At 37.4% G+C, this 27,919-nt stretch overlaps 1 protein-coding gene across 7 annotated transcripts in view; it reads left to right on the top strand.

Moving 5' to 3' along the window:
- EPHA6 (EPH receptor A6) overlaps positions 1-27,919 on the top strand; it is a 550,821-nt gene that overhangs the window by 277,363 nt on the left and 245,539 nt on the right. For all 7 annotated transcript variants that reach the window (XR_010884765.1, XM_067300370.1, XM_067300386.1 and 4 more), the window contains exons 4-5: positions 2,476-2,631; positions 11,285-11,620. Coding sequence is in view for 6 of the 7 variants with exons in the window: in XM_067300370.1 (XP_067156471.1) it covers positions 2,476-2,631; positions 11,285-11,620 (492 nt within the window). In the remaining variant the exon portion in view is untranslated. The remainder of the gene's footprint in view (positions 1-2,475; positions 2,632-11,284; positions 11,621-27,919) is intronic.

The following is a 27,919-nucleotide window of genomic DNA, read 5'->3' as shown; positions in this document are numbered from 1 at the left end:
TGTGTGGTATGTACCTGGCTTATTGAATAAATGTATTTGGTTTGGCTTCAAATGAACTGAAATGATCCCTTATTCACTCTTTTTTTTTCCAGCTTTTCCATTAGAGTATATATGTGCTTTCTTGTAAGAGACATACCATATCAAAAAGAAAACCATAATTGCTTAAAATAAATTCAAAAATACCATTTCAGCCTAAAACATTTACTTTTTAGAGTTGGAAATAAATCTTCAACTTCCCCTTCAGTTTTGTTTTAAAATAATGAACTGCTTGAAATTCAAACAAAATATTTCTCTAGAAAGTGAGTGTTATGTTTCTTTTGATCCCAAGTAGTTTGTCATTTGGGTGACAGAAGGGAAGAAGAAGTGATCTGAGAACTGACAGACATGAATTTTGGGAGTAATGAGGATTTTAAAAAGCATTTGTTCTGCTTTGACTAAAAATGTAACTTGGAATTGCCAACTCTTTAATCATTAACTTCTTTATAGCACCATGTGTATGAAAGGTAGTGATTAAAAAGCAAAAATTTTACATTCATCCTTAGATAAGCCATGGCAGGATTTGGGCATGAGAAAGGAAGAGAGGAGCAGGCATGTGTAAAGCTCTTCCCCCATTTCCCTTTGCCTCATCTCTTCCTTCCCTCCAGCAGAGCTCAGCGGAGTCAGTGCCTGTGGTCTATATCTCCAGTGCTGCCTTCTTCCTTGAACCAAACCTGCTGTCATTCCAATCAGTGGAAAATTACCGCTGACTATAATCACAATCGTATCTGACTGGTAGTCTTCTTTCTAATGGAAAACCCCTGCTGTTCCCACCCCTCTTATCTCTGACACCAGAAATACTTAACGTTTTTTCTTCAGTGACAGCAGGGCAGGATTCCTCCCTACTGTCTATTCAGCAAAGTCAGAAAAGCACGCTGGGAGAACTGCTGAAATTGTTGGGTCAAAGTTAAGCTCTTAAAATTACATTTGAAAAATTGGCTCCTGAGTTCTGATAGGTAATTAACTGCTGTCTTTTCCAGTCCCATCTTCTCACTCTGCCCTCAGCTACTAATGAAACTGCCTTTGTATCAAGTCCTTTGGAATCAGAAGCAGAACTGATGTGTAGATATGTTATCTGTAAGTTAATACTTTTTAGTAAGCCACTTAATACAAACTGACAGTGAATTTGTAAAATTGCATACTCTTTGGTAGTCTTATTTATAGAAGACCTCATTTTAATATTGTTATTTTGTCCTGTAGTAAGAGAAGGAAATACTGCCTAGTTCCTGTAGCAATATAAAGAAGATAGATAGGCTTGAATATGTCAAAATCAGAAACGGTACATGGATCTTCAAAATGATATTTATAGCAATGGCTCCCATCCTACTACTGGAGGAGTCAGAAGGAATATGAGTCTCTACAGTCTATACATGTTTTAGCTGCTCTGTCATTTGTTTCAGTTCTATTTTCTGATGGAGAAGTCATAAGATAGTAACTGCAATAAACCAGTGGAAAAGGAGGTATACATATTGGCATGTGTAAATGTGGTAGCTGGGAGGAGAAAGAAAGAAAGAAATTTCTGTCTAAACATGTGTGATGAAGTCTGAAGATGGTTTTAAAATGATATTCCATAATGCAAACCTGACAGATTTATGATAGGATTTATTTTGATGAAGTGTTTTTGCTTTGTAGGCTAGCAGAAAGGCAGTTGAGGTTGTGCTCTGGTCCAGAACCACAGGGACTCCTGCTCCAAGTAACCGGGACACAGTGGGCTCTGACCATTTCAATGTCCTCCATCCCCAGGGCAGCTGCTATCCAGGCTGTTTCCTGGCACAAATAAGAGTAGCCTCAGGCTTGCAGGAATTTTTGCTGGAATATATCAGCACCTCCTTCCTACATCTCCAAAGGTGGTGATACCAGCACCTCCCAGCCTCTCATGCCAGCAGGATGCAGAGGACCCAACTGATGTGACCCTTCTGTCAGAGACTTCTCACAGGACTGTGGGCAGGTCAAACCCACCAATAAATACAGGGATAAGGTCATCCCAGTCCTCATCAAGGTATTGTGGGTGTAAACACATTAATATTGCAAGTCTCCATTACTTAAATATGGAGGCCATATAAATAACTTTGGGAGATAATAAACTATCCCACCCTTTTGCCTTATTGACAGATGGAACCAACATAAAACATACACAATGTGCTTGTACTTAGTGATATTAATGAAGTTTTCTAGATGACAATTTCAAGAAGCAGTGATGGCTGTCTATGGAACAGCAAGGTTGTCTCTTACAATGGTTTCTCATTGCAGATACCAAGAGCAGAAAATTTTTTATTAAGTCCTTATGCCAAAATAAAAATTGCATAGAATTATATGATTAGAATACCGTATCTATCTAGGTTGGAGAGGAGAGAGGACGCATTATAAATACGTGGAACAGATTTTAGTTATGACCAAGACTTGCTGCTATTAATGAAACATGGTTTTCTTGTTTTGCAGCTTGCAGGCCTGGGTTCTATAAGGCTTTTGCTGGGAATGTGAAGTGTTCCAAGTGCCCTCCCCACAGCCTGACCTACGTAGAAGCAACCTCTGTCTGCCAGTGTGAGAAAGGGTACTTCCGAGCCGAGAAAGACCCGCCAACTATGGCATGTACCCGTAAGTCTGATCAGTATCGTTGTCTGCAATTGCTTTCTTCTGTGCCTCGTTTATTCACTTGTGTGTTTAAAAAGTTACATGAGTTTGTGCATTTTATGCGGGATCCTGTTAAAAACCAAAAGCGATTTTTTCAACTCAGAATTCAAACAGCAAGTTTCTATATAATCCTGATATCCCTGAAAATACGAAAGGTTTCTTAGCTTAATGATTTTTTAAATTATATTTCTGACCAGTAATGTAGGGTATGTAATCACTATCACATAGATAAATTTTAATTATGAGTATGTATTTTAAATACATAACAATATGTTTGTACAAAAAACTTTAAAACACTGAGGAGGCATACAAAGAAAAAAATTGGTATGTCATACCCTTCTGTTTCCCTAGATTTAAATGAAAATTATAACTAGAGGACAAATATCATCCCAACGCGTTGGAATAAAAGCTTACCTCTCTAAAACAGACAACAGAATCATAAAAAGAAAGGAATGGAAAGATATATCCAGTCAGGAGAAGATATAATTAAATACTCTAGCATATCCTCTTCTTTCAAAAGAGAGTTAATCCTTCTCATACAGCTGTGATAATGAAAATTATTTAGATTTTTCATTATTTTTAGAAAATAATTATTTGTTATCTTTGACTAATCTAAATTGGCTTTAAGACAAAACTGATGCCCAGCAAGTTAGGGGCACAAATTCTGTCTGAGAAGAGATGTTTTTATTACTTGATCAATTTGCTCATGTCTAGAAACATTGTAAAAACATAAATTTTCTTTTCAGTTATTAAAACATTTCTCCTAGATTTTTCATATGCAGTTCATTAGTCGCTGGAATTCATTTTTTGGTCATAAAGCAACCATATCTGTTTAATCTAAAAACTGGGAACTAACAGCAGTAGGATTAAAGGTCCGTGGATGAAATACTCTATTTATATGTAAAATGTTATTATTTGAAAAGGACAGTTAAAGTCTGTTTGCAAAATTTTCTAAGCTACATAGTTTCCTGTGTAGTATTGTGCTAGCTCTTTTGGTGGAGGATTTGGTTCAAATTAATTTTGTGCCACAGTCCTCTTGTTAAGATAATTCTAAAATAATTAACAGGTTAAACGCATGAAGTGCTAAGTGTACAGAAAGCTTAAGGGATAAAACCATAAAAACAAGGTACAGTTGCAATAACCAGCAATGCACAGTTGAAAGTTTGGCATGTCTACACTGGATAAGGCGGCATCATGTAGAAATATCCAAGCTGATTCTAGCAAGAGATAAAACTGAACTGCTTCCAGTGGTCCTGCTAGTCTCTCTCTGTGGTGCTGTCCTGGGCAGTCTGGGTATACACCAGGTGATCTGGAGCTGATTGCCATAGTTGGAGGCACTCTGTAATCTTGAGGTAATTATCTAGACATTTGCTGTCAACTGAGTGGGAGTGATGCCTCCCACAAACGCCGTTCGCAGACCCAAGGGGCTTTAGCAGAAAGTTGTTTAGTCTAGCCGTAGGGCTTTCAGAGGGGAAGGTTAAGTCCTAACCTCTGACTATGTATGGCGCGTAGGGTTCAGAGAGGTTCTCCAGTCCATCCGACCCTTTTTGCTGTCAGCTCGCTCTGGAGCAGGGCACATAAGCCTATATTTTCACACAAAATAGGAGAAAACAATGTTTTTCTAGACTTTCTGCAGGAAAATGGTGATTACAAATAATTCCACTCAAATGAGTGCCCTAAGCACCGGGGCATTAATGCTTACACACAGAACTAACACACTTCCCAGGCGCTCTTGACAGTTTCTTGCTTAGAAGGACGGTTTCATTCACGCATTATGTGGATGTGGTTCCATATTATTTACAATTCATTGATTTTTCATCTCCAGAAGACAGTTCTTTTCTGAAAAATGACTCATATATAGCATTATGATTCCATAATTATCTTTCAGGGCTCAGTTTGAAGCCCAGCTCTCCAGTAGTATTGATAAGGTAGGGAGGAGCATGAGAGCCCTGTGGCACCAGGGAGCAGGTACCTGCGACGCCCCCGTGCTGCTTCCTCTTCCCCAGCAAAAGAGGGATGTTGAGAGCGTCTTTGACTGAAAACTGGCAGGGGAGGCTTGCTAAGGTCCCTTCCCACTGCGGACTGCAGCCAAAGCAACTGAGTGAATGGGAACAGGGAAGAAATCAGCCACAACAAGGGTACTAGAGCCCTATCTTTCCTGGGGAGGCAGTGAACCACATTCCAGTTTCTGCCTTGCTTCTTGGTGCAGTGCCATCATGCATTGCCTCTCATTCAGCCTAGGTAGAAAGGTATCAGTACTTCATTGACTTTAGCAACAGATGCATTCATCTTATACCTACAATGATGATTATATCACTAATTGTCAGCTCTACAAATGATGCTGAGACTGACAAGCAGACTGTGTTCTTACCTTCTTGCACATCATCAGTAATGAAGAGTCTGCAGGCCAAATTATTCCCTAAGTGGTGTCTGTAGCCCCAGTGCTTTCAAATTATGCTTTCAGTTATTAAAATTATGTTTCTGTCATAAATACAACCTCACTGCCTTCGGTGGGTCTGCGCAGATGTGGCTAATTTAAATTTAATAAACAGTGGGACTGGTGGTGTATGAGACAAAGTAGAATTTAGCTTGTTCCCTCCAAACCGTCATGCCTTACTGTAATAAGTGGATTTCAAAAATTAGAAGAAAGCAGTATGCATAAGATAGGTAGATATGTTATTTTCCTTCTCTTTTCATTCTCATACATGATTAGAAAATATTCCTCACTACAAAATTTTTCCTCGCTACTGGAAAACTTGCATGTGCAGCAGTGTGGAAAATAAGGACCTTGATTTAAGAGACTATGAATTTAAGAGGTTAGCTTTCAGCATCCTTTTTTTTCAACCTGAGTTCCAAATTCTAAGTTCATTAATTCTGTGAAAGTGCATAATGTATGCTTTTCAAAAATTGTACAGTTCCCATTTTTACTTCATATAACTATATTTTATAAAAGAAAAGTGTGCACTTTGTAGAGGAACATAATAGAATGCTAATTTTAATAAGAGCAAAGAAAATTACATTAGGATATATTGTTAATCTCCTTCTCCTAGCCTTTTTCCATTTGATTGGCACTTGTTATCAATCTCTTGCTGCTACACTTTTTCCTTATTGTATTTCTTTGCCATATGTGAGTACTCTATCAGTGAGCTCTCTGCACACACAGTGAGCAACAAATAGCAGCATATCTAATCCCCTGTCTGATTGCTCTGTACATAAACTCTAACATTTCCCACTATAATGTAATTGGATAAATTGATCCATCTTTTCAAGGTCAAAGGCAGGCAAGCTTATATTGAGTGTCTGAGTCTGAATACATCTCTTTTCATGTTATGCTTAAATAATTTTGAACCCAACAAACTTACATACTGTTCAATAGCCTCTGCCACGAACTATGTTCTCTATACTGAAACTTTTCAAGAACTACATAGGGAGCCACCACTGTCTGTCAGCAGCAAAATCAAGCAATGTTCTCGAAGCCTTTAACGCTGCTGCATCTATTGTTATTTATATGTGTATTTGCTTACATTTTGTCATTATGCTCAGACTTGGAGTATTGTTTTGCAGTCTCTGGCTCCCATCACGAGAAAATTCTTCACGCATGCCTCATAGAAAAAAGAATAAGTGATTCCGAAAAGGAAAAAATGTAATATGGCATTCCACATCAGATGACATTACTTATCAACACTGTACATGTATGTGCCATATATAGTATGTATCTACCATATATATGTATGTATGTGTATAAAAAAGCAGTTATGAACTGAAGGGACCTAGATGCTGATTCTGGGTATTCTCAGACATGATGGTTAACTTCTGGCCTTCCTCTCTGAATTCAGTAGGCAAATATCACACCCTGTTAAGGGTCCAGTAGTTTGTAACTGATGATTCTCACTTAAAAAGCAACGAAGTGTTTTCCAGACAGTCATCACACAGTGGTATTTAAAATGCTGCATTTTCCTCACTAGACTTTGGCAGCATTTAGTTTGCTCCTCCCTTCCTCCCTAAAGGGTACAATGCACTTCACCTTCCTGGAGGGAAGAGGGGACACAAAGCAAGATGGCACGCGAAACGCCACGTGAGGCATAAACTAGGCTCTGTTGCTCTTGGCATGGGCAATGCTTCCATATAAGACATCGACTGCACCAAAAGTGCAGAAATGTTTGTTTCTTTATAATCCTGAAATGAAGCAAAAGACATTGTTCACAGTCAAGCTGTGTTTTATCTCAGAAGCGGAAGAGCTGTGTTTTTTTAATGCTCATCCATCTGAACTGTGTTGTACTCTATTGCGTGAAATCCAAAGTCATGAATTTTGCCGTGAGGAAAGGATCCATCATTTTCACCAATATACTTGTTTTCCTTAAAAATCAACACAAGGAAATCCCTGAGAGCTTTGCACACAGATGTCTGCAGAAGGGTTATTGCTGCCAAGTTTTTTCAATGTGTCAAATAATCTTTGTATAATTCATAAATGATAACAAAGCAATCAGGCCACATTCATAAAAGCCCAGTGACACATAATTTAGCTGAATCTGAGGATTAGAATTAATTGTCTCTCTTTGTTCCAAGTTCTAAATCTTAGTAAATGATTCACTGCATGTCATTACAGCTTAATATTTGCATGAAATCACAGTTTAACTGGCATAATTTAACAGCAATTAAAAAGCTATTTAATTGTCATGCAAATTGGCATGAGGGGCCTTGAGTATGAAGGGTGTCTCAGATTTTTTTTCAGTATTTGCAGGCGGACAGTTATATTCTTTCAGACACCCCTAACATAATTGATAACGTTCTCCCTACTCACTGAAATCTGAATGTACAGTAATTCATGTTTCCTCTTACAATTGAGAATTAAGTCTCAAATCATAAATATATCACCCTTCACTCTCTAGTACAAACCAATAAAAAAAAAGATTATTTTGTCTACCATATTGATTCTTCCATTGATGCCATCTATATAGAACAGCAAAAACCTGGTGTAAAATTAAAATAGACAAAGCTAGGGAAAGAAAAAGCTCTTCATCACCTGTATCCACAGTAATTCCTATACCTTGGCCTGCCAAAGGTGATCAAGTAACATATAAAAAGTGAGCTATCATGACCCATTGTCATAATATCTATAGTTTACGTAGGATTAAATTTAAGCCAGTTTTAAAACATTGGCTTCAATCCTACAAGCAATTACACACATGCTTAGTTTTAAGTGCATGAGTATTACCAATTATTTCAAGGGGATTACTGATCTGCTTAAAGTTATGCACATATGTAAGTGTGATTAAGGCTCACCCTCCATATTCCTAAAACTCCTCATTGATTTTAACAGTGGGAATTTGTTAAGACTAGTCATTATTTAATTCTCGCAGCATGTTTTTAGGGGAAACATAATTATTGCTCTCATCTGCATATAAACATTAAGAAGTGAAGCTTAAAGAACCTATGTTAGTATTAGCTTATTCCCATCTAAGGATTCTAAGGGAATGCTTTTCAGGGTAGCTGGAAGTCCAAATTCCCAATAATTTTATGGGAAACTGAGAAAGTTGTAATTCTGCCTTGGCTGTACATCAAAGAACTGAGACATTCAAAGGTACTAGGTGCTTTTGGACCACATCAACATCCTCAAGGCTGTACCGTGTGTCTGTTTTCCATCGGAAATCTATGTATTAATATAATTAGTCTTTGTTAACAAATTACATTTCTAAATACTTCCATATTAAAGTATTTCAAATGTGTCAATATTATCACAAGGTCACAGTCAAAGGCCAGGAAAGAAATGTTCAAAATATTCTTTGTGTCTATAAAAACTGCAAAATACAAAAATAAATATCTTCTGCCAGGATCCAGAAATACTGATCTTTAGTACAAATGAGCCACAATATTTTTTGGCTAAATGATTCCTTGATACTTTGCATAGTGACTGGTCTTTATTGTCAGGGGCTCTTTGGCTACTAACCATGAACAGATAGATATACTAACCATGAACAGGTAGATATACTAATACATTCAAAATATTTTAAACCTTCTTGTTCACTAATAATGCAAAGCAACACCTCCAAGTATTTTAATTAGCAAGTGCTCAAAATCTAGTAGCTTACTCATCAGTAGCTTACCTTAAGGAAAAAAATCATTCTAACAAAATCATAGTCTCAGTTGTTTAAAGTTACAAGTAAATACCAGAAAGAAAAAAGCAACTCAAATGTTCAACTACAACTCACAGAAAAGCTTAGCATTTATTAGTTCACATTATCCCCCATTCCTCCATATACAAAATTTTTGCTTTGCAAGCTTTCCGGCTTTTATGCCCACATTTATGCCATGTAAGTAAATACCTAAGATCACTTTAAAATTACTGGTTTTGGTGAATAATGACTTTTTTCTGTGCCTATTATTGCCCCCTTCCTTCATTATAATTAGTATTAATTCTTGCTGCTATATGAAGTGATAGCTATATGGATCTTTACTACTATGTACTTTATCAGTAAAATAAGATATATTAATGTTTTCTGGTAAGGTGTATTCAGTTTCAGTACTCAGGATCATCTTTAAGAAATAAGAATGTGAATAAACAGAATTATTTCAGTTGTAGGTGCACATTTCAAAACTATTCACAGGCTTGATTTTCTAAATTACTTTTTTTTCTGTCAAATAGCTTAGAGTTTAAAAGTCCAGTCAGAGCACCAGAGCTGTAGTAGTTGCATATCTTAAGGGAGAAAAATAATGGAATTGAATGGATAGTAAAAAGTGGTTATAACACTTTCTTTATTTGCTGAGATAGGAGATGCTGATTTATATATCAAGAGTTAGGAAAAGCTCTGATACAGTAATCATGCAATTTTCCTTCCTAAGGCAAAGGTCTGATTTATCTGACAGTCCTTTGGGCACAAGATCTTGGCCTCATGCTACAAATTGTTGAACTGGAACTTGCAAAGGTGTCGATCAGGGTTTTTTTTTTAATACTTAGTTCTTCTCTGATTACAGTTTTTATTAAGGACAGTATGATATTTGACTTATCTGACTCTCTCAGAATGGATTTGGTGTGCCAATCAATCTGTTGGATGAAATATATTCTATTAAGAATTATCTAAGGCCATTTGCAAATGTTTCATGCAGTCTTTCAATCTGCTTTAGAGTCCCTAAGGCAATAAAATGTTCACTCAAAGTCTCACTCAAAGTTTAAACAGTATCTCAATCAAAACTTCATAGTTAAGGCTTGCAGGTTGTATAAATCATGAAAACCTGTAAGGCAAGATTAAACTTTTCAAAGCTCTGCTAACCATTCACTAAGCAATCCAAGTGCACTGTGATTTTATGTTGAGCACTGAGAATATAATGCTCAGTCAGCTCTTGAGAAAAAAACAACATCGATTGCTAGTTGAAATTTACTGCAGTCATCTTACCTATTTAAAACTTGCAGCATAAGGCCTTGCATTTTGCCAAATCCCCATATCTTCCAGGATTTCTGTGAGCATTTTTTGTTGGGTATACAAATTGTTTGAAAACCTTGTGTCTGTAAGTGCTTGGCTGAATATGTTAAGTTTAAGAAGCAGCATATGATGAGAAATGGAGATAAGATTATTCAAACTTCCTTTAACGATTTCTGCCTTTCCTTCATCCCTTAATTTTCATCGGAAAATGATTAGGTGATAAAGTTCTTCCATCGGACTGTGGAAACTGGTAAATAAAGTCTTGGATGATTTACATGTGATCCTACACAGAGAGTCGGTATAATGGCTTCAGACTTGTTGGACATACCTTGACTAATGTAGGCTCCATACGAAATGGATCGCTTGCAGCTCATCCAACAGCACACGCAGAGCTTTGCCACCTATTTCCTTGCTAAGAGCCTTCCTATACTCTGTCTGCTGCTACTACCTTTGTATTCCTCCCCATGGTCTTCAAGAGTTTTTCTTCTGCTTTGCCTCCATCCTTTCACATCTTTAGCTTGCAAGGGTGGTGTCTTCACTCTTACACTGATGCTTTTGTGAGGGTCCATGTGGGAAAGAAAAACCAGTAAACCGTCTTTTATGCCTAATATCCTTAGCCCATTGCCAGTTCTCTATTACTGAACAGCAGCAAAGAAATCCCAGGGGATCATAGCAGTGAAGGACTGCAGAATAAATGCAAACAATTTTACTTTTTGTGTTTATTCTAAAGCTGTTATCTACTTACTGACTTATTCAATTTAACTCTTATAAAACATTAAAGATTATAAATATCAGCAAAGCCAGCCTCACTAGACATAAAACAAGGAAATAAATTTTGTGGCTAAAGTTCTACCCCAGTATCCCACAAGATTGGTGGATATTTAGTACAGGTTTTTTGTTACCAAGTCCAGATTTGACTTTCCCAAGTCATTTTTTATGTTGCCTTAAATTATTTCTGAGTTCTTTCTAATTTATTTAGATTATTCAGCTTTGTATGATCTCTGCTATTTATTCTTCCTGCTTAATTTTCAAGGATTTTAATTTAGGTAATTTAGGTAATTCTGGACTTTTGCCTGGAATCTGTTACTGAACCATGACTCTTGTAGCTTCTGTTTGCAAATAATTGCCTTGAGATTGTTTTTTGTTCTGTGATATACAGACAACTGTAGCTTATCAGGCTTTCCCCTCCTTTTCTGCAGGGCCACCTTCTGCTCCAAGGAATGTAATTTTTAACATTAATGAAACAGCTCTCATGTTGGAATGGAGCCCACCTAGTGATACCGGAGGAAGAAAAGATCTCACGTACAGTGTAATCTGTAAGAAATGCGGGTCGGACACCAGCCAGTGTGAGATATGTGGTGGAGGTATACGTTTCATCCCCCGGCACACAGGTCTGATCAACTCCTCCGTGACGGTGCTTGACTTTGTATCACATGTGAACTACACCTTCGAAATAGAAGCCATGAATGGTGTCTCTGAGCTGAGTTTCTCGCCAAAGCAGTTCACAGCTATCACGGTTACCACTGACCAAGATGGTAAGTTCTGTTACTGCACATCTCTTCCTGAGCCCCTATCGTTTGTGCGTGTATTAGGTATATCATTTATTTATTGGGAGTCTGGGTCAGTGACTTAGTATGTTGTGCAGGTTGTTACAAGTGCTTTTGGTGAGGACTTTCAACTTCTGCTGACAGAGGGCACTAAATGCTTTTGCCAGTGGCCCAAGACCCCCATTACACAGGGCACAAAAACACACCTTTGCTTGAAATGAAGCATATGCTTTGACTACCTGAGACCACCTGTATCAGTGGTTCATCAGAATTGGGGTCTATGTCTGGTCCTTTTCCAAGTCTTTCCTTGTGATTTCGATTTTGAAAGACTAGAACATGACACTATTTATCCATCAATTTCACAATCCAAAGGTGAAATGAAAGCAGACCTGTTTTCTTTAGTGTCCATGTTTCGTAGTCCTACATACAGCATGCTTAACTGTAAGATATTTCAACATCTGTATGCACCACTTCCTTAAGTGAGGTATCCTAGTAATTTTTCATTCTTTTATCTGTTTTTGAGCTTTTGTTTTTGAGCTCTGCTGTTTTTGAGCTTCCTTTTTTTTTTTTCCTATTTCAAATTCATGTTCAGGACAGTCCTTTATGAGAAACATGAGAAACTAAAAGAGCGCTGTTATTTATTTCCTGCAACTTTTTTCTCTCTCATCTATAAAAATATTTACTATGTCAGCAAATAGCAAAGCAGTCTATAGTAGTGTTATCTTCTGGCTTGCATTACTGTAGATCACAAGGTTATTTCAAAATTATCCCTTGCTGACATTTGTTCCAGAAATGTTTTCACCTACTGTGCAGTGACATTGCAAGTGTAGCCGAGCTGTTTGATGTAGAACAGGAACTAAACTAGCAAAACTAGAGTTCTGAGTAGCAGAGCGGTGGTAATATAAATGTATTTAGTAAAAGTGCTAATGTTGAGGATCCCATTATGTTCCAACTGTAGGAAGGCCCTGGGTTCTGCCACTGATCAGCCTAGCAAAAATCTGCTTACCTGTGTATCTGGTGCAAGTAGTTTTGCTGATGAGTAAGTAATGACTTGTTTGCCTTTGGGCATACGAAAATTAACAGCTTGCTGTGATGATGATGATGATGATGATGATGATAATGGCAATACTAATAATATTCATGAAAGTGGATCAGGAAAAGCACCAAAACTACTCACTCACCCTTCATGTGATGGTAGTAATAGAAGAGCTAATTATATAATATGCCTAATTATATGTGCCTTGCACTGACAATTGTCTTAAGCTCTTGTAGGCTGTATATCATATTGTGAACTTGTGTCTCTCTTTTCCTTTCTCATTAGAGGAAAAAAAGTGGTGCCAGAAGGTACCCCTGTGTATACTTATTTTTAGGTGTTTTGATACATGGTACTAAATGCAAGTCACAAGCCATGCACAGGTGGAGGTCACCAGAGATATGGTTTATTTTTAAAGTGGCTAACAGCTGTCTGAACACAGCTTGTAAAGTGTAGGTAAGTGGTAGGCTTTTAAAAATAATATATCTTTTGCTGTTTTCTGTTCCCTGTATAAGGATATAGATTTTCACTGCAGTTCACTCAAAAGAGGGGAAAAGACCAATTGTTTGGTAATTTGTGACACACTGACAGTAAACTCTAGAGTGTAGGCTGCTTGCGTTCCCTATAATAATTCTTACATGACTAAAAATGCTGTTGGATGGGCTTCAGAGAATTTAAGGCCAGATTTCCAGAATATCAGTCCGTTTATTTGGATATAAAAAGACAGCTTTGCAGTAGGAAGAATTGTAATAAACGACATGGAGGCACATATAAAATGTAGTTATAAAGATAAAACTATTTTTGTAGGCTTAGAAACTGTATAGTTGTATAAAATCATAAAAATGGTAACTGTATATTTAAAAGACAAAGAGAGAAAGATAAAGTCATAGGAAATATGTCTTGGAAGAAAATAATGATGTTTGGTTGATGAAAATCATTGAGACAACAATAAACATTTTTTGTGAACTTCTCTTAGTCATGAATAAAAAGTGGTAGCGTGCAGACAGCCAGCGAATCTGACCTGAGAACAGGAAGCCGTAGAACTAAAGCTTCAGAACACTGCAGAGACTTTATTAATGGTTATAAACCACATTGAAGTTCCCAGATAAAAGGGTTAGTGACCTTTTTAGTTTTATTGTTAGCCAACTATTAGCTACCTATTTATAGTTTAGCTTTTACCATAGTTTAGCTTTTGCCTTTATGTTGTATTTTCTAGCTGTACCACCAAAATGTAAGCTGTTGCAGTCTTTCCTTATAATCTTACTTATCCTGAAACAGGCAGCGCTTATCATATGTTGTTGCAGGATCGTGCACATGTTCATATAAGCCAAAGATACAAGATTAGAGTATAAGTAAGAAGTGACAACAAATCAATACCTTAATGTGTACAAAGATTACATTAGCAGAAGAAATCTTAAGATATCGTTGGTTTAAAACAATTTTTCCCTTTGATGTATGTCTAATATAAAAGATGCATAATAAATTACAGTTAGACAAAATTTTTATCCCATGTTCATACAATCTTTTTATATGTAGTCTTCTCAGGCATAATGTTTTAATACATTTTATGCTATATGCATTGTGTTGAAGTGATAGACCTCTTTATAAATATATAAATTGCTTTCTTCAATTGTTATTAAGAACATAGAATAATATCTTTAGCTGCTGTAAATCAAGACCATTCTGTGAGCTACAATAATTTACAGTAGCTAAGGAGCTAGCATTTAATCTTCTTTTAAGCGTATTGGATTTACTTTCCTCTAATTGCCCTTTCTTTTTGATGGTTTATTTGGAATTAACAGATTCTTCTTTAAGCATGCAAAATTATTAGTTTGTTCTTTAAGGGTTTTTCCTCTTTTTGGAGAAAGTATCGCTTTTGGCATTTTGCTGGCTAAGTTCGTGTAATGAAGAGTACCATGAGCATCCATAGAAACTGCAGAACTGTATCCTACTCCAGTTAGTGAGCAGAGGACTCTGAGAATGTGAAAGACAGAATGTGCTGATAGAAGTGAAATAATTCCAAAGTGATTAATGCTCATCTTCATGCACAGAGCTTTAGCACATTAATGTTAAAATCTTAACTGCCTCCACAAACAACCACCAGCATCAAAAAGATTAAGTACACTTCTCAGTTCTAACAATGACGAGAATCAGCCTAAAGGAAAGTAATATTTTTTTTGACTTTGCAAACTACATCCTGCAAACCAGCTTATGATTTGATGACTAAAGCATTACCTGGTCTGGACCAATACTGAAAAAGACTTACAAATGTTTATTTGGGTAATAATATAAAACCCATATGTAGTATTCTTGACTCTTGTAGTTATTAATTTCTTACAAATTTTAAAAAATGTGATATCCGTATGTTTTTTCCCCCTGCGTTTCATAAGGAAAGAGGGTTCATGCAGTCACATTGTCTGTCAGGCACCCTAAGAACAGCGAACCCGTTAGCCAACAGGAGTTTGCTAACGGAGGGTGAGACTTCAGAGATACCAAATTCTCACAACAGGCATGCGAAAAATGGCCGTGAGACCACTTGCAGCCACCAAGCTGTTGGTTGGGTCTGCAAGCTGAGAAGCAGGATTCAAGTGTATTAGGCTTGCTTACTGAACTAGAGACACCAGCTGAGTGACCAGTTAACCTGTCATTGGCCAGCCAGTGAAAAAGAATACATATAATTCCTGTATGACCGCGGCACGTGCTGTCTTGTCTGGGACGCATGGCAAACAAGGGTAGGGTAGGGTTGCGTTAGGAAGCTTAGATGTTGCAGATGGAGAGATGAGGAGAGTAAGGTATGTGCTGCTCTTGTATGGCTTTGTTTTGAAATGTTTTGAGGTATCAAAGTAATCCATACTTTAAATTCAGATAAATGGACAGATAAACAGAACAAGATTCTGTTCAGAAAAGCACTTAAGCAGTTTCTCCCTTTTCAAGGAAGCACATTGGGACGCATTAAGTGCTTTCCCAAATCACTGCCAAAGTAATTTGTGAGCAGCTGAAAGGTAGAATATGTTTTCAAAAAAGGCTTATCAAAAATGTTTAACAATACTGTTGCTGAGAAAAGTGCCTGGATGCCTTTTCTTTGTCAGATAAGAAGGTTTTATGCAGCAGTAAATATGCTAGGTATGAAGTAATTGTACTCAATTGACTTTAAATCATTGTATAAAGAGGAAGAAAATAATACGCTGAATTGTAATTTATGTTTCTGTTACGACTAATGGAAGAAGGAGACACCTCACTATATAACCTTCTTACTGTGCCTTAGAGTCTACAATGCCTAAAGAAAAACCAGAAGTACTTGAAGTTTTTTCATGCATAATTTAAGTAGTAAATAATGAATAATTAAGCAAAACAGAGCTTAAAACAATAGTTCCTATTTCCAAATGATAGTTCACACATGCATTCCCTCAGTGGGCATTCATACGTTCCATTACCTGAGATCAGAGGGGACTTCTTGCTTTGCACTGTGCAGAGGGGCAGTATAGCCATGGGAGACAGACTGAGCACGAGTGTGGGACCACATTGTGACCAGCTCCGTTTCAGTTCACCGTTTCAGCTGCTCACTTGGGAAGTGGCACTCCATAGCCAGAGTTTCTCTCCTAGTTTAGCTTCCTCATTGGCCGGACTGCATCTTCACCGCCACACTGCCCTGCAGGCCTGTGCGGCTGGCAACCCCTGGCTTGCTTTTCGGCTGTGAGCCCCACAGCAGTGACCTCCCCTAAAATCACAGTCCAGCCCTGGGATGCTTAGCAGGCATCAATCCATGCATGGGCTCCTTCTGCACATCTTTCCCGCCTTAGTGGAAAGTTTACAGTAGAGAAATATTTCTTCTGCCATTGCATCCCGGAAATCTCCTTTTATCTCTCTTTGGACCTGGAGTTCATGAGTGACACTGGGCTGTGTCCTCAAAACCTACTGAGGGTGGGCAGGTTTTGAGGCGCGAGAGATGTCGTTGTGCCTGGGCACGCGCCCTGTCACTGTGTTAAAGACCTGTCTCCTTCTGCTGTGCCCACCCAGTGGAGGCAGCCTCTGACTAGCTGTGGCATCCTGACAGGCTCTGCCCATAAGAACCATGAATATGGCAGGTTTCCTTTGTCTAATACATTTTATTTTATATGAACCATTTGCTGATTTATCTTAAGTGGTAAGATGTCTCCTGATCTGGTGGTAAAATCTTGCCGGTGTCTGCAAGGGATGGCCTCTCATCTAACTCCTTATTCCAAATGAGTTATGGCAAATTCATTGCTCCTGGTTCAGGCATATTTGTAGCCCAGTGTGGATAGTCTGTAGCAACAGTGACCTCTGATCACTCTTTTAAAATCATGGGATTGAGGAATGCATGGAAGAATTTCAGTTTCACCTCCAGGAGTAAACATGGGCGTATCACCATGTAGTATAATAGCAATGCAATGGTGTAAGGTGTTGAGACCCTCAGCCCGCTGTCAGGAAAGAGTTTCAGTGCTGATTACTTCTGCCAGGACAGTTTATCAGGATTAATCCCTCTGGCTGATGACATTGTACATTCAGGATGTGTTCCTTGTTTAAGGCATCCTAAATTGCTCCCCACAGTAGCATTTGACTTCCACCTTAATTAAAAAGTCAAGTTTCCCTTTTTTCCCTAAGTCTCAAACCTCTACAGATGTGATTGCCCATTGTAATTCCAAAGGGAAGAAAGTTTCTCTTTGTATGCTGGCATGATGAAGCCCTTTAAACCATCTCCCAAACTATTTATGTTAATATTTATAAATCTAAAGGAAAAGCTGTTTCTCATCATCGGTTGTCAAAATGGAACAGCAGGTTGCGTAAAAGCCTGTTTTGAAGCCATCTCCATCAGACACCACCAAAGCTCAAGCCATATTAATGGCTTAGAAAAGAAATACCATGGAATTTTCATATTTGACAATAAATGAGAAATTCCTTACATCTGCTGACCTGACATCTGCAGCTGTATTGATACTTTGACCAAGTCCTGTACTGTCATGGGAGCAGAGTGGTACAGTGCTGCTGGTGCTCTGTATGTGAAAATTTGAAGAGAAATATTAATGTGGTGGATACTGGCTAGAGACACTGCGTGTCTAATTGCCCATGCCAAATATAATGTGAAGACAGTAAGAGAGAGTACTAGCAAAAAAAGAATTATGTGAGAAATGTAGTCCCTATTTACCTTTGTTCTGGCACCTTTTGTCTAACTCTTAGGATACTGCTAAACAATACTTAATTTTCAAATTCCATGTTTAATTTCAAAAGGTTTTCAGCACTATTCATGCCAGTCTGTAAAGCTTCATGTATATATACGCATACTTATCTCAGTGTGTGTATATAAATTATAAATTTACAATTAGAAATGAAACCACAAGGTGACAATATTAAATCTTGGTTCTCTGACCTGTTCAAATCCCATTCTGTTGAACATTCTTCAGGTCTCTCCACCTGCAAAGTTTTGAGGTGAGGTCAGTGTGCAGCATGGTTACTGCCCCCAAATTTTCATCTGCTGGTCGCCTCGGTACATTTAGACTACTTTTTGCTGATGTTTCCTTACATGTGTGTCATTACTACACAGGCATCACAGGTGAAAAATTACTTTTAAAAAAAATCTTGATTTATATCCTGAAGATATTTAAAATAGTTATAAATTTTCTTTAACAAATATGTTCTTTTCCTGCCGGCAGATATTGATGTGCAGCCATTTCTTTAATGCAGCAAAAGTCAACATGATTCCATTTACTTTCATTTCTTGTTTACCAGTACTATCAGTTAAGCTAGTCAGACTGTTCATAGCTTTAAGATATGTTTCTTAAAGTTATGCAACATGAGGAGAGCAAAATGAAATTCTAGTTTTGGGGAGGAGGGGAAAGAGGTTAATCAATACCAGGAAGTATTTTTCCTATAACAAACTAACCAGTGTCGTCTTTCAGCTTTTGTAATAGTTTCATTGCATAGCACACTATTGTTTATAGCCATGGGCAATTTCTCTACAATGTGCATTTTTCGACAATTTTCTGTTTTAAGTTGTAGTAACTAAAATACCAGTTCCGCATTCTGCAACCGTCCATATATTGAATAATAATAGTTTATTTCAATCTATAAAAGGGACATTTGTGGAGAATAATGTAAAATGGTCATTACACACAAACTGGTAGGCATACAGCACCGGGAAAAGAAATATGCTTCTATTTTGTTTGTTTCTGTTGTAGTCAGTAGCTGTTAAGGGTACTCAGCACATTTGGTGATTAAGCCCTGGGAGTAAGATGTTTGTTCATCAACTTTGGTGATTTTAAACAAAAGTGTCAAATAAGCTTACTGGTACTATATGCACGACACTCAGCTAAGAACTGTATTAGGTTAATCAAGCACATTTCAATTAGCTGGAACCTTTCACAGCGAATGATACATAGTTAGAAAAATCATTACTGAATATTCTAGTCAGGGTAGAGTATAAGAGATTTCAGACATAAACTGGTGACTTAAGTAATTAGAAACCTCTGCCACAAATGTTAATTGACTGACTTCTGAAATTCTTCAGAATCGCATTAGCAACCTTCTGTTTTCAAAGTTTACCTAAACATTTCTGAAAGCTATTTCCTTAAAAAAAAACCTCTGGTGTTCCCAATATATGACAAGTGAAATGAAGACTTTGTTGCTTTCTTGGCAAGCGGAGTGATTTTGGTGAAGGGTGGTAGGGGAAGACATTCATCACGGCTAGTCAATCTGAAACAAATTGTGTTTGTAGATGTCATGACTTTCACGCAAACCTTTAGGGAGCATGTTAAAATGAAGGACATGGTAAATTACAAACCAATTCTGCTGATGTTTGCTATGGGGTCTTTAAAGCAATTATGTCGGTAGCAGGTTGCTCCGATTCATTTGCTTCTTAAAATGTAGTTTCTTCATCACACTCAACAACCCTTCTCCTTCCACTTCTGTGACTCTTCCATATGCATTTGCCTTAGGCTCACAGTTTGGAGACAGTTTTCATTTATATACGATACTGGCATTAAGTTGTGCACACTGGAATAAGGTTGAGAGCAGACTCAAAATTACATAGTTGCTAAAGCTTCACAAGTCTATTTGTTTTACAGTTCTGCTAGCTTCAAGATAGTATTTCTAATAACTTCCTCTTACCTTTTTCTGCCCAGACTAATAATGAGAGACATCTGTTTGCTGGCTTCATATCCATGTTACATATTTAAATGTTTTCACACTGTCATAAAACTTATACTGGCTCTCCATTGAAATAATAACAAAGATTGCTTCTCTGAAAAGACTAATATTAGCCAGGATATGCACACTGAATATTTAATTTGGAGATATATGTTGCTCTTCACAACCCCTGTCTTGAGTAAGATTTCATATTCTAGTCTGAATTTTGTCTGACGAAGCGGGGAGGGTGACAGGCGGTGTGAAGGTTGGCTGGTGGATTTGGGAGCAAAAGAAGGAAGAAAGATGCTCTTAATCCTGTGAAGTCTTATTTTCTTCTAGTATGCGATTTCTGGTTTCCACTGAGAAGTAGTTTTTGTATATTAAATACCTGTACTGTGCTTCATTTCTCTTTTTGTCTGACCTCTTAAAATCTTCACTTAAGGAGGAGTAGAAATATTATCAGGTATTCAAGACATCATTGCTACAGATTCTAAAGCAGACTTTTTAAATGATATCATTTTAAACCAGTTTCATACTTTGTTGGCCCTCTGGAGTGAGTGCCACTAATTCAATGCAGGTCTGGCTATTCAGAGGAATTTGTTTCTGTTGTTTACACTTACTAATTTATATGGAAGTCAGCAAAGTGTGTCAAATAAAAGTGCTCAACTTTGTTGTCTACATGTAGAATCATTACAGTAGCCAAAAGGAGAAGAAAGGTGGTCCATAATACCATTCTCAAGCAGAATATAAGCAGGAATAAAATCATTTCTTACAAGAATAGCCCACATGTTCAGCAAATTAGACTGATTTGTTTTCCATGTTTCCTTTACCTTCTTTTTTGAAATATGAATGTCATCTTTCGCACTAGATTATGCAGTATCTGAAAACTGAATTTTTAAATGAAATATTTATAAGAAATTGCAAAATTAGATCTAATGATCCAAAGTTGTTTCACTGGAAGTCAGTTACAGATGCAAGAGAGATCTTGCCCGGCTGGTGTTTCATGATCATTCATGTTGGCTCCTCTAGTCTTGCTTAGTCCTTTTGCTTTCCTCCACAGTGCTCAGATAATTAGGCACAATTTTTCTGCTGAAGTTAATGGCAAAACCCTAAAACCTTGCTCCAGCATTAATTAATTCCAGTCTCCATTGAATCAATCTGTATTTGTTAGAATTTTCTTTGTGCTCATTCTGTCTGAATAGAAAGTAATATTTTAAGCTTGTCTTTTCCATATCATTTTAAATAATACATGCAACAACTTCTAATATATTGTGTGCTTGATCTATAATTGTATTGAAGAGTTTAGAGATTAATGTGCATTATCTAAGCGACTCATAAATTCTAGCTTGTTATGCATTGCAAACAGCTGACGTACGATCCTGTAAGTTACTGACAAGTTGTTTAGCCAGTTTCCAATACTGTTTTTTACAGTTTGGAAATAAATGATCATTTTATTTTATTAACTCAAATCTATTTGGAAAACAGATTGTCCAATTCAGATGATCAGTTCATGTATACATAATATTAAACTCTAGGCTCCATTTTTCAAAATTAGATTGTTCTCCTAAAATTATCTAACACTTCTTTTTATCCTGTAATTGAAGATCAATGAGGACTAAAAAAAAATTTCTACAGGGTAGGTAATAGGGTAATGGGGTTCCAGAAATTCAATCTACAGTTCAAGGATGATGGGCTACAGTCTATCAACTGTAGAGAATGTATGAGATTCCCTTCCTCCATCTACTGATAGGTTTTTATGTCAAACTAGAAATGTCATTTACTAATTAGACATGAGGTGAATTGCTGATATGTCATTGCCACATATTCATAGATATGATTTATTCTAATAAAAGGAAAAATATTTTAACTGATACTTAGCATCCCTCTGGCAATTTACAGAAAGTATTGATTTCAGTTTATAAATAATGTAACTCTAGTATATGAAATTTTTGGAGAGAGGAAATAGAGAAAATCACAATATTTTTCTTATGTAGTGATAAATACTATTTATCTTTAAAATTCTTGCTTACATTTAGAAGTGAATTTTGTACGGTTAAGCAGCAAGTTGACAGCCTGGAAATTTATACCTTTTCTGAGAACATGTGTGACTTTGGAGCTGTATTAATGTAGTTTCCTGGTGGCTTTTATTTTGATGCTGGGAGATTATCTTTAAGAGACGGGCATAGTTTTATCTGCGTTTATCTCCCCAACCTTTTCCTGAAACAATCAGATTTAGTGGTGCCAGTTTCAGTGGTAACTTTTGTTATTTACAGCATACTGTTGTACTGAAAAAGTAACTGATCTCAGATAAACAAAGGGACCTTTGCCAGGTCTTTGAAGCTCAATTTCACTGTGAATAGTTTCTCATGGTAAAACCTGTAGGAGGCCTTCAGCTGATGTAAAAAGAGCAAAGTTGTGTCTCGTAATCTGCGCCCATTGGCCAGTAGAGTTTCTGTACTGCAGAGAGCCACCTGCACCAAACACACTGTTCCCACTTTAGCGTGATATTGTAATGTTTTTACATCATATTCCAATGTATCTATTAGCGCAACTCTGTGCAGGTTCAGGGTCATAGTGCAGGACATCTTTATCTGTTTTCCAAGTTATCTAATATCACATTTACTTCATTATTTTCCTCTTGGGAATTTTTGCTTTTCTATTACATGCATTAATCTGTGACAATTGCTTTGCAATCATGGATAGCCGAGGATGTCAATACTGCATGGTGAACGTCTCATAAAGCCAGGCTACGGCGTAAAAAATAAGTTCAGCTCTTGTTTTCCCACATTCCTCTGTATATACAGTTGCATTCTGTATAAACTTGCTAGATAACCTTTGCATTCTGTCAAGTATAATAATTCTAATATAGCTCTTTTAAACAGCAGTGCGAATGCGATATTCTTAGTATTTCCATTTTTTCTTTTTAAGATGATGGCTGTATTGTCAGACACTGAAAATGTGCTTTTCTCATGCAGTTTTAGGCAGAATAAGAATGTCACGTTTTCAAATATTATTTGAGAGAGCAGAATATCTGTCAGTTTTTATGAGCGAGTCAGTATTGATCAGTCTCAGTTTATGAAAGATTAAAATTAATTAAAATCCCAATCTGGAATCTCTTCTATAATTAAATATAATTTAAAGGATGAAAACCCATACTATTTTTACTACATATAGATTTATTTCTATATGCATGTATTACTATACAAAACTGTCATACAGTAGATGTGTTAATAGTGAGAAAATATAATTTGCCGCTCATTCATTAGTCTAATACTAAATGCATGTTTGTTAAGGTCTTTCTGTTTTATAAGAAGATTTCAGGGGACCGCAAGTCTCCTCAGGCACTGCAGTGAAGCGGAAGCGCAGTGGGCTGCAGCTTCCTGAGGGCTTTGGGGTACACTGGCCCATCACCGAGATGCTTAGGTGGAAACTGGCTTGGTGTGCAAACCGGGTGGTCAGTCCTCTCTCAGTCCATGAGATGATACACTCAAAGTGTAGCATTTATTTCAGAAGCATGTGGGGTCGCATTATCTCTTACACTGACGGAACTGCGGGCTAACTCTATAAGTAAATGATTTAAACACAATGTGCTATATGAGTACTTCTGATCTCTTGATATAAGGTGAAACACCTGAAACTGCCAGCATATTACTCTTACCCTTAATACTAGCGTGTCCAGCATTTTGACCAAACAGATTTCTCTGTGTCCTACAGTATTAAAAAAATCCCCTTAAAGAATTCTTTATTTCTTTTTTGATCTTTTTCTACTTAAAAATTCTGGCTTAATTTATTTTGTTTAGATACCTTTTCAATAATTAAAGATAAAATGATTCAGTAAGAATAAATATTACTACAGTATTGGCTGTACCATTCAGACTTTAAAGCATGAAGAGATCCCATTATTCTGAGCTAAAGCATGTGGAATAGTTTTTGTAACAACAGCAATATTTAAACCGCCAAATAATAAGACCACCAAATACTAATAGCACAGATTTATTGGTAGCAATGCAAATATTCCTGATTTTAATCTAGGAGACTGTTATACTTACAGAGATTTTCACAGTCATTTTCATAATTTTACTGCCAAATATTGTGTTTATTTCTTTGAAAAATGATTTTTATGTAGCTATAATATGTCAAACATATACAGACTATATACACTCAGATTGCTACCAAAGTCTTCATTAAAAAAATTAAGGTTCCAAGGTCAGCCCACTAAAAAGTTTCTCAGATAACCTGAAATCAGAATCCTGCTTTATGCTTTACTATGCAGTCTTTAGTTCTGTAATCACTGGCACTTTTTTGGTCGCATCTCCGTGATGCTAGGCCAGTGCTCTTCCACGTCACCCTCATCTGTCAGTCAGTGCGTTGTCCCTTTGTCCCTCATTTACCTCAGTTGCCCAAAGCCTCGCTGTCCCGTCCCGTGTCCTCTGCTGCAGGTTTCAGGCTGCATTCGTTCTGCAGCGTTTGATTGCTCTTGTGCACATTACAAGCTCTACGTCAGTGATCCTTGAAGGCAAGGGGGAATTATTCCCGTTTTAGAGAGTAAGAAATAAGTCTATGCATGTAAAACCATGTAGAGCATAGCTTTCCATGGGGTGAGGATGGCTCCCTTGGGATGCAGACAGACATCCTACATTCCAGACCAGAGGGGTCCAGAGCTTCTGTTGACTTCCCTGGCAGCTGTGCATACGCAGCATTTGTAAAGGACAATCTGAGAACACAAAACCAAGGGGAAAAGTGCTCACAACTGATCCAGTAACAGGGAATACTTAAACATTTCCTTGATTTATTTTGAAAATTTATCGTTGCCTTTTTTCCAGGAAAGACATTTTTTGTCAAAACTACAATTAGTACTGCTTTGTTTCCCATTTTCTTGAAGTACGTTTCCTGAACAGGAAACTTAGCTATCAAGATCAGCATGCTACTTTTGTCTACTTTACTGTCTGAAAAATTGGGAAGGTACAAAGCAAAGAGCTCAAAAAAATCTCTTCCCAAAATATCCAAACGCCCTCTTTTTTTAACATTTTTAAATGATTTCCTAGTTGCTGTGGAACTGGAATGGTAAGCTGTTTCTTATTCTATGATATAGAGTAGTATGGAATAATATATGGAATTCTATTCTCACCATCTCTCTCTCTGTATTTTGTTACTTCATATATATATAAAATATATATATACACACAGACACGTGTGTATATGCAGTCTTTCTTTTATGAAATAAATGGATTTATTTTAGTAAATATACTGGTAAATAGTAATAGTATAGAGACATATATATCTACCTATATTTTTAAAGAGATATAAAAGAAAGCCAGTTCAAATTAGCTGCTGATGCTGAGATATTGGACCAAGTAATCAGATTATTCACCTCCAAAGAAATCCAGTAACATAATTGAAATGCATATTCACAATGATCAGTATAGTGAAGTATGTTCTTCCTTTGCTAATTTCTCTTATGCTTTCACTATTAATTTCTACTAATGAAATAATATGTAGTATCAGTAGTCCTAAAAGAGAACGACATACACTAGCAACAATAGAACAGTGCAGGGACTGTCATTTGGGTATTATAGTGCATGCTTATTTAGGCTGATGCACTCAGCTTTAAGATCTCTTGCCTTGCAGTATTTCCTGAGAATGTAACATCAATAGTCTACTTCTGCCCACCCAGTAATGGCTTATTGCTGCAATAAAAAGTTATTCTGAGAGCATTTAGGTGGGAAAAGAACTCTGAAACATTAAATTCTGTCAGGCACCTGGGATTTAACTGGAATACACTCGGTTATAAAACAGTTTTTCATTGATCGCAATGGTTGAATTCTTAACTGTAGTTTATTTTCCCTTTGATTTTGAAATCCATAAGTGCCAGTCATGGCTTTAAGAACACAAATCATTGGCATGAGAGTTTAAATTAAAAGTGATAAATTGAGACTGTTAGTGACCACTACCTCAGCCAAACACAAATGCCATGGCTGTAGCTCTAAACATCACTGCATGCTTGATTTCAAATTAAGTGTGACAAATTAGGCAGGAAGTTAATTGCTAGCTTGGAATAACTATGGTGATGCTGATTGGAAAAAGCATCATAAAACTAATTTTTTACTTCGCAGCAATCCCAACTGGCATATCAAAAAATAAAGAAACACTAATAAAAATGTCTGATTCAAAATGTGGGCATTTGCTGTGTGTAAATCAGTGGCAATGTCTATGTGTATGTGAAGGTGACTTTTCTTTGAGAAAGCATTTGCTAGTTTAAAAATGTAGGAGCAAATTGAAAGATGCATGAGAGATTCTTGTACCCAGGTTGTGGATTATTGGGGGAGGTACATATATCTCTATCATTACTGACTAGATATTAGAGTTACTGTCAACTCTTCTAGTGGCAGCGAGTGCCAGGATGAACAATTACTCTTTAAGAGAGTGTGACCTTAAAGACCAAGAGGAGCTGTAAATCATATGTCTCCTTAACTAGTCTCTCATTTATTTTATTTTATGTCCCCTATGCATAGATATATAAGTGGATACACCAGTATTCAGGAATTTATTGGATAACAGTTTCCCTTTCCCAAAGTCTCACTTTTGGATTTAGTGCTAGTTTCAGTATCAGTGGGACTATTTCACAACTAATTGGGGTTTTGTCTTTCTAGCAACATGTTAGTTACTTATTAGTAGTACAAATAGGCCCTTGGTGGTATAGAGATTGGTGAAATAGTTATCTATTTGTGTCAGGTGAAAAGAAGTATTTAAAAAGAAACTAAAAAAAGCTGAAGTCAAAGCAAATGAGAACCTTCAGCTACTAAACCAAAGGCATAACTATTTAAAGTTGAGCATATAAATTTCTCAAGCTTCTGTATTGCAATCTATCTGATACAAGTTAGTACAAGTCACATTTCGAGCTCTCAGTGCAAGGGTGACCATGTAAAGGACAGAGTACTGAACTGAGCTTTTTGTTTTCCTTGCTATTAGCAAACTTGAGTTGGACTTTGTGTCTTAATTCTGAACTTAATGTAATGTGCATTTGCTAAGGACATGCTTGCCGTATTATAAGATGTCTTGCAATAATGTGTACAACAAGTAAGGGAAAGAGATTCCTGAAATATGAATTTTTAGTCAAAAATGTCACCTTCCTGTGGGACCTGATGCATGTAGGCCTTTTATCCAAATTGCCTCTGAAAGTTTGTAAAGCTTTTTCTTCCTTTTCAAGCATGTTTGTTTTTTCAGCTAAGATTTTAACAAGTCTGGGTTGAGATTTCTTACCAGAAAATTCAATTTTGCCACCCCAAAGATGAAAGGCATCAATTTTCATCAAAAGCAGCTTCTTTCACGGAAAGGGAGAAGATGGCAGAAATAGCCGAGCTTGAGCAAAGGACTCAGGGCAGAGCGCAGGAGCCATGGGCTTGCTGCTTCTGGGCCAGCGAGGGAGGTGGCAGGACTGAGGGGCTTTGTGCTACTTGCTCCTGGCACAGGCAGTTCCCATCCCCTGGCTGCCCTGTCTTCCTGCGCCCTCTGCGCTGTGTTAATGGCAGCAGCAATACCAAGCCCAGCTCAGGTAAATGGGGGAGCACAGCCTGTTTGCTTCTCCGAAGCAACCGGACCTGTGGAGCAGCAACATCACATTCGTTACCTTCATTTGCCTGTAAGCTGCAGTGGGCTGCCTCCAACCCCATCACCCACCTCAGCAGATGAGGCTGCAGGTGTTTTACTCACTGAGTTTCCTTGCCCCAGGCTGCAACGTTATGTTCAACAGCTCTGGTTGCTTCCCGGCTTGACACGTGTCTTCTGTCTCCTAAACCAGTGATTCACCTCACCCTGCTTGCCTTTGCTCTGCAATAGCTCCCTGCTGCCTCTTTTCACTGTCCCCCCAAACCCCAAGTTGAATCATTTCTTTCATGTCCCCAGCTCAGGCCACAGTGTCCATAACATTGCTTCTTCCAAAGCTCCCGGCAGCCTTGTCCCTTTCTAACCTACTCTTTCCCCCTATCTTGCATGCATACATGTCCGGTTTCCCTCAGCCCACAGCTCTGCTTTTTGCCTTTTATCTTTGTATCTGCAGTATGCTTTTAGCAGCCTTCTTGGCAGTCCCCTTTCCACCACGGCACTTCTCATCTCAT

Source organism: Apteryx mantelli, chromosome 1, assembly GCF_036417845.1.
Source record: "Apteryx mantelli isolate bAptMan1 chromosome 1, bAptMan1.hap1, whole genome shotgun sequence".
Taxonomy (NCBI): Eukaryota; Metazoa; Chordata; class Aves; order Apterygiformes; family Apterygidae; genus Apteryx; species Apteryx mantelli.
The sequence above is the reverse complement of the archived record's forward strand: the minus strand, read 5'-3'. Positions and strand labels throughout refer to the sequence as shown.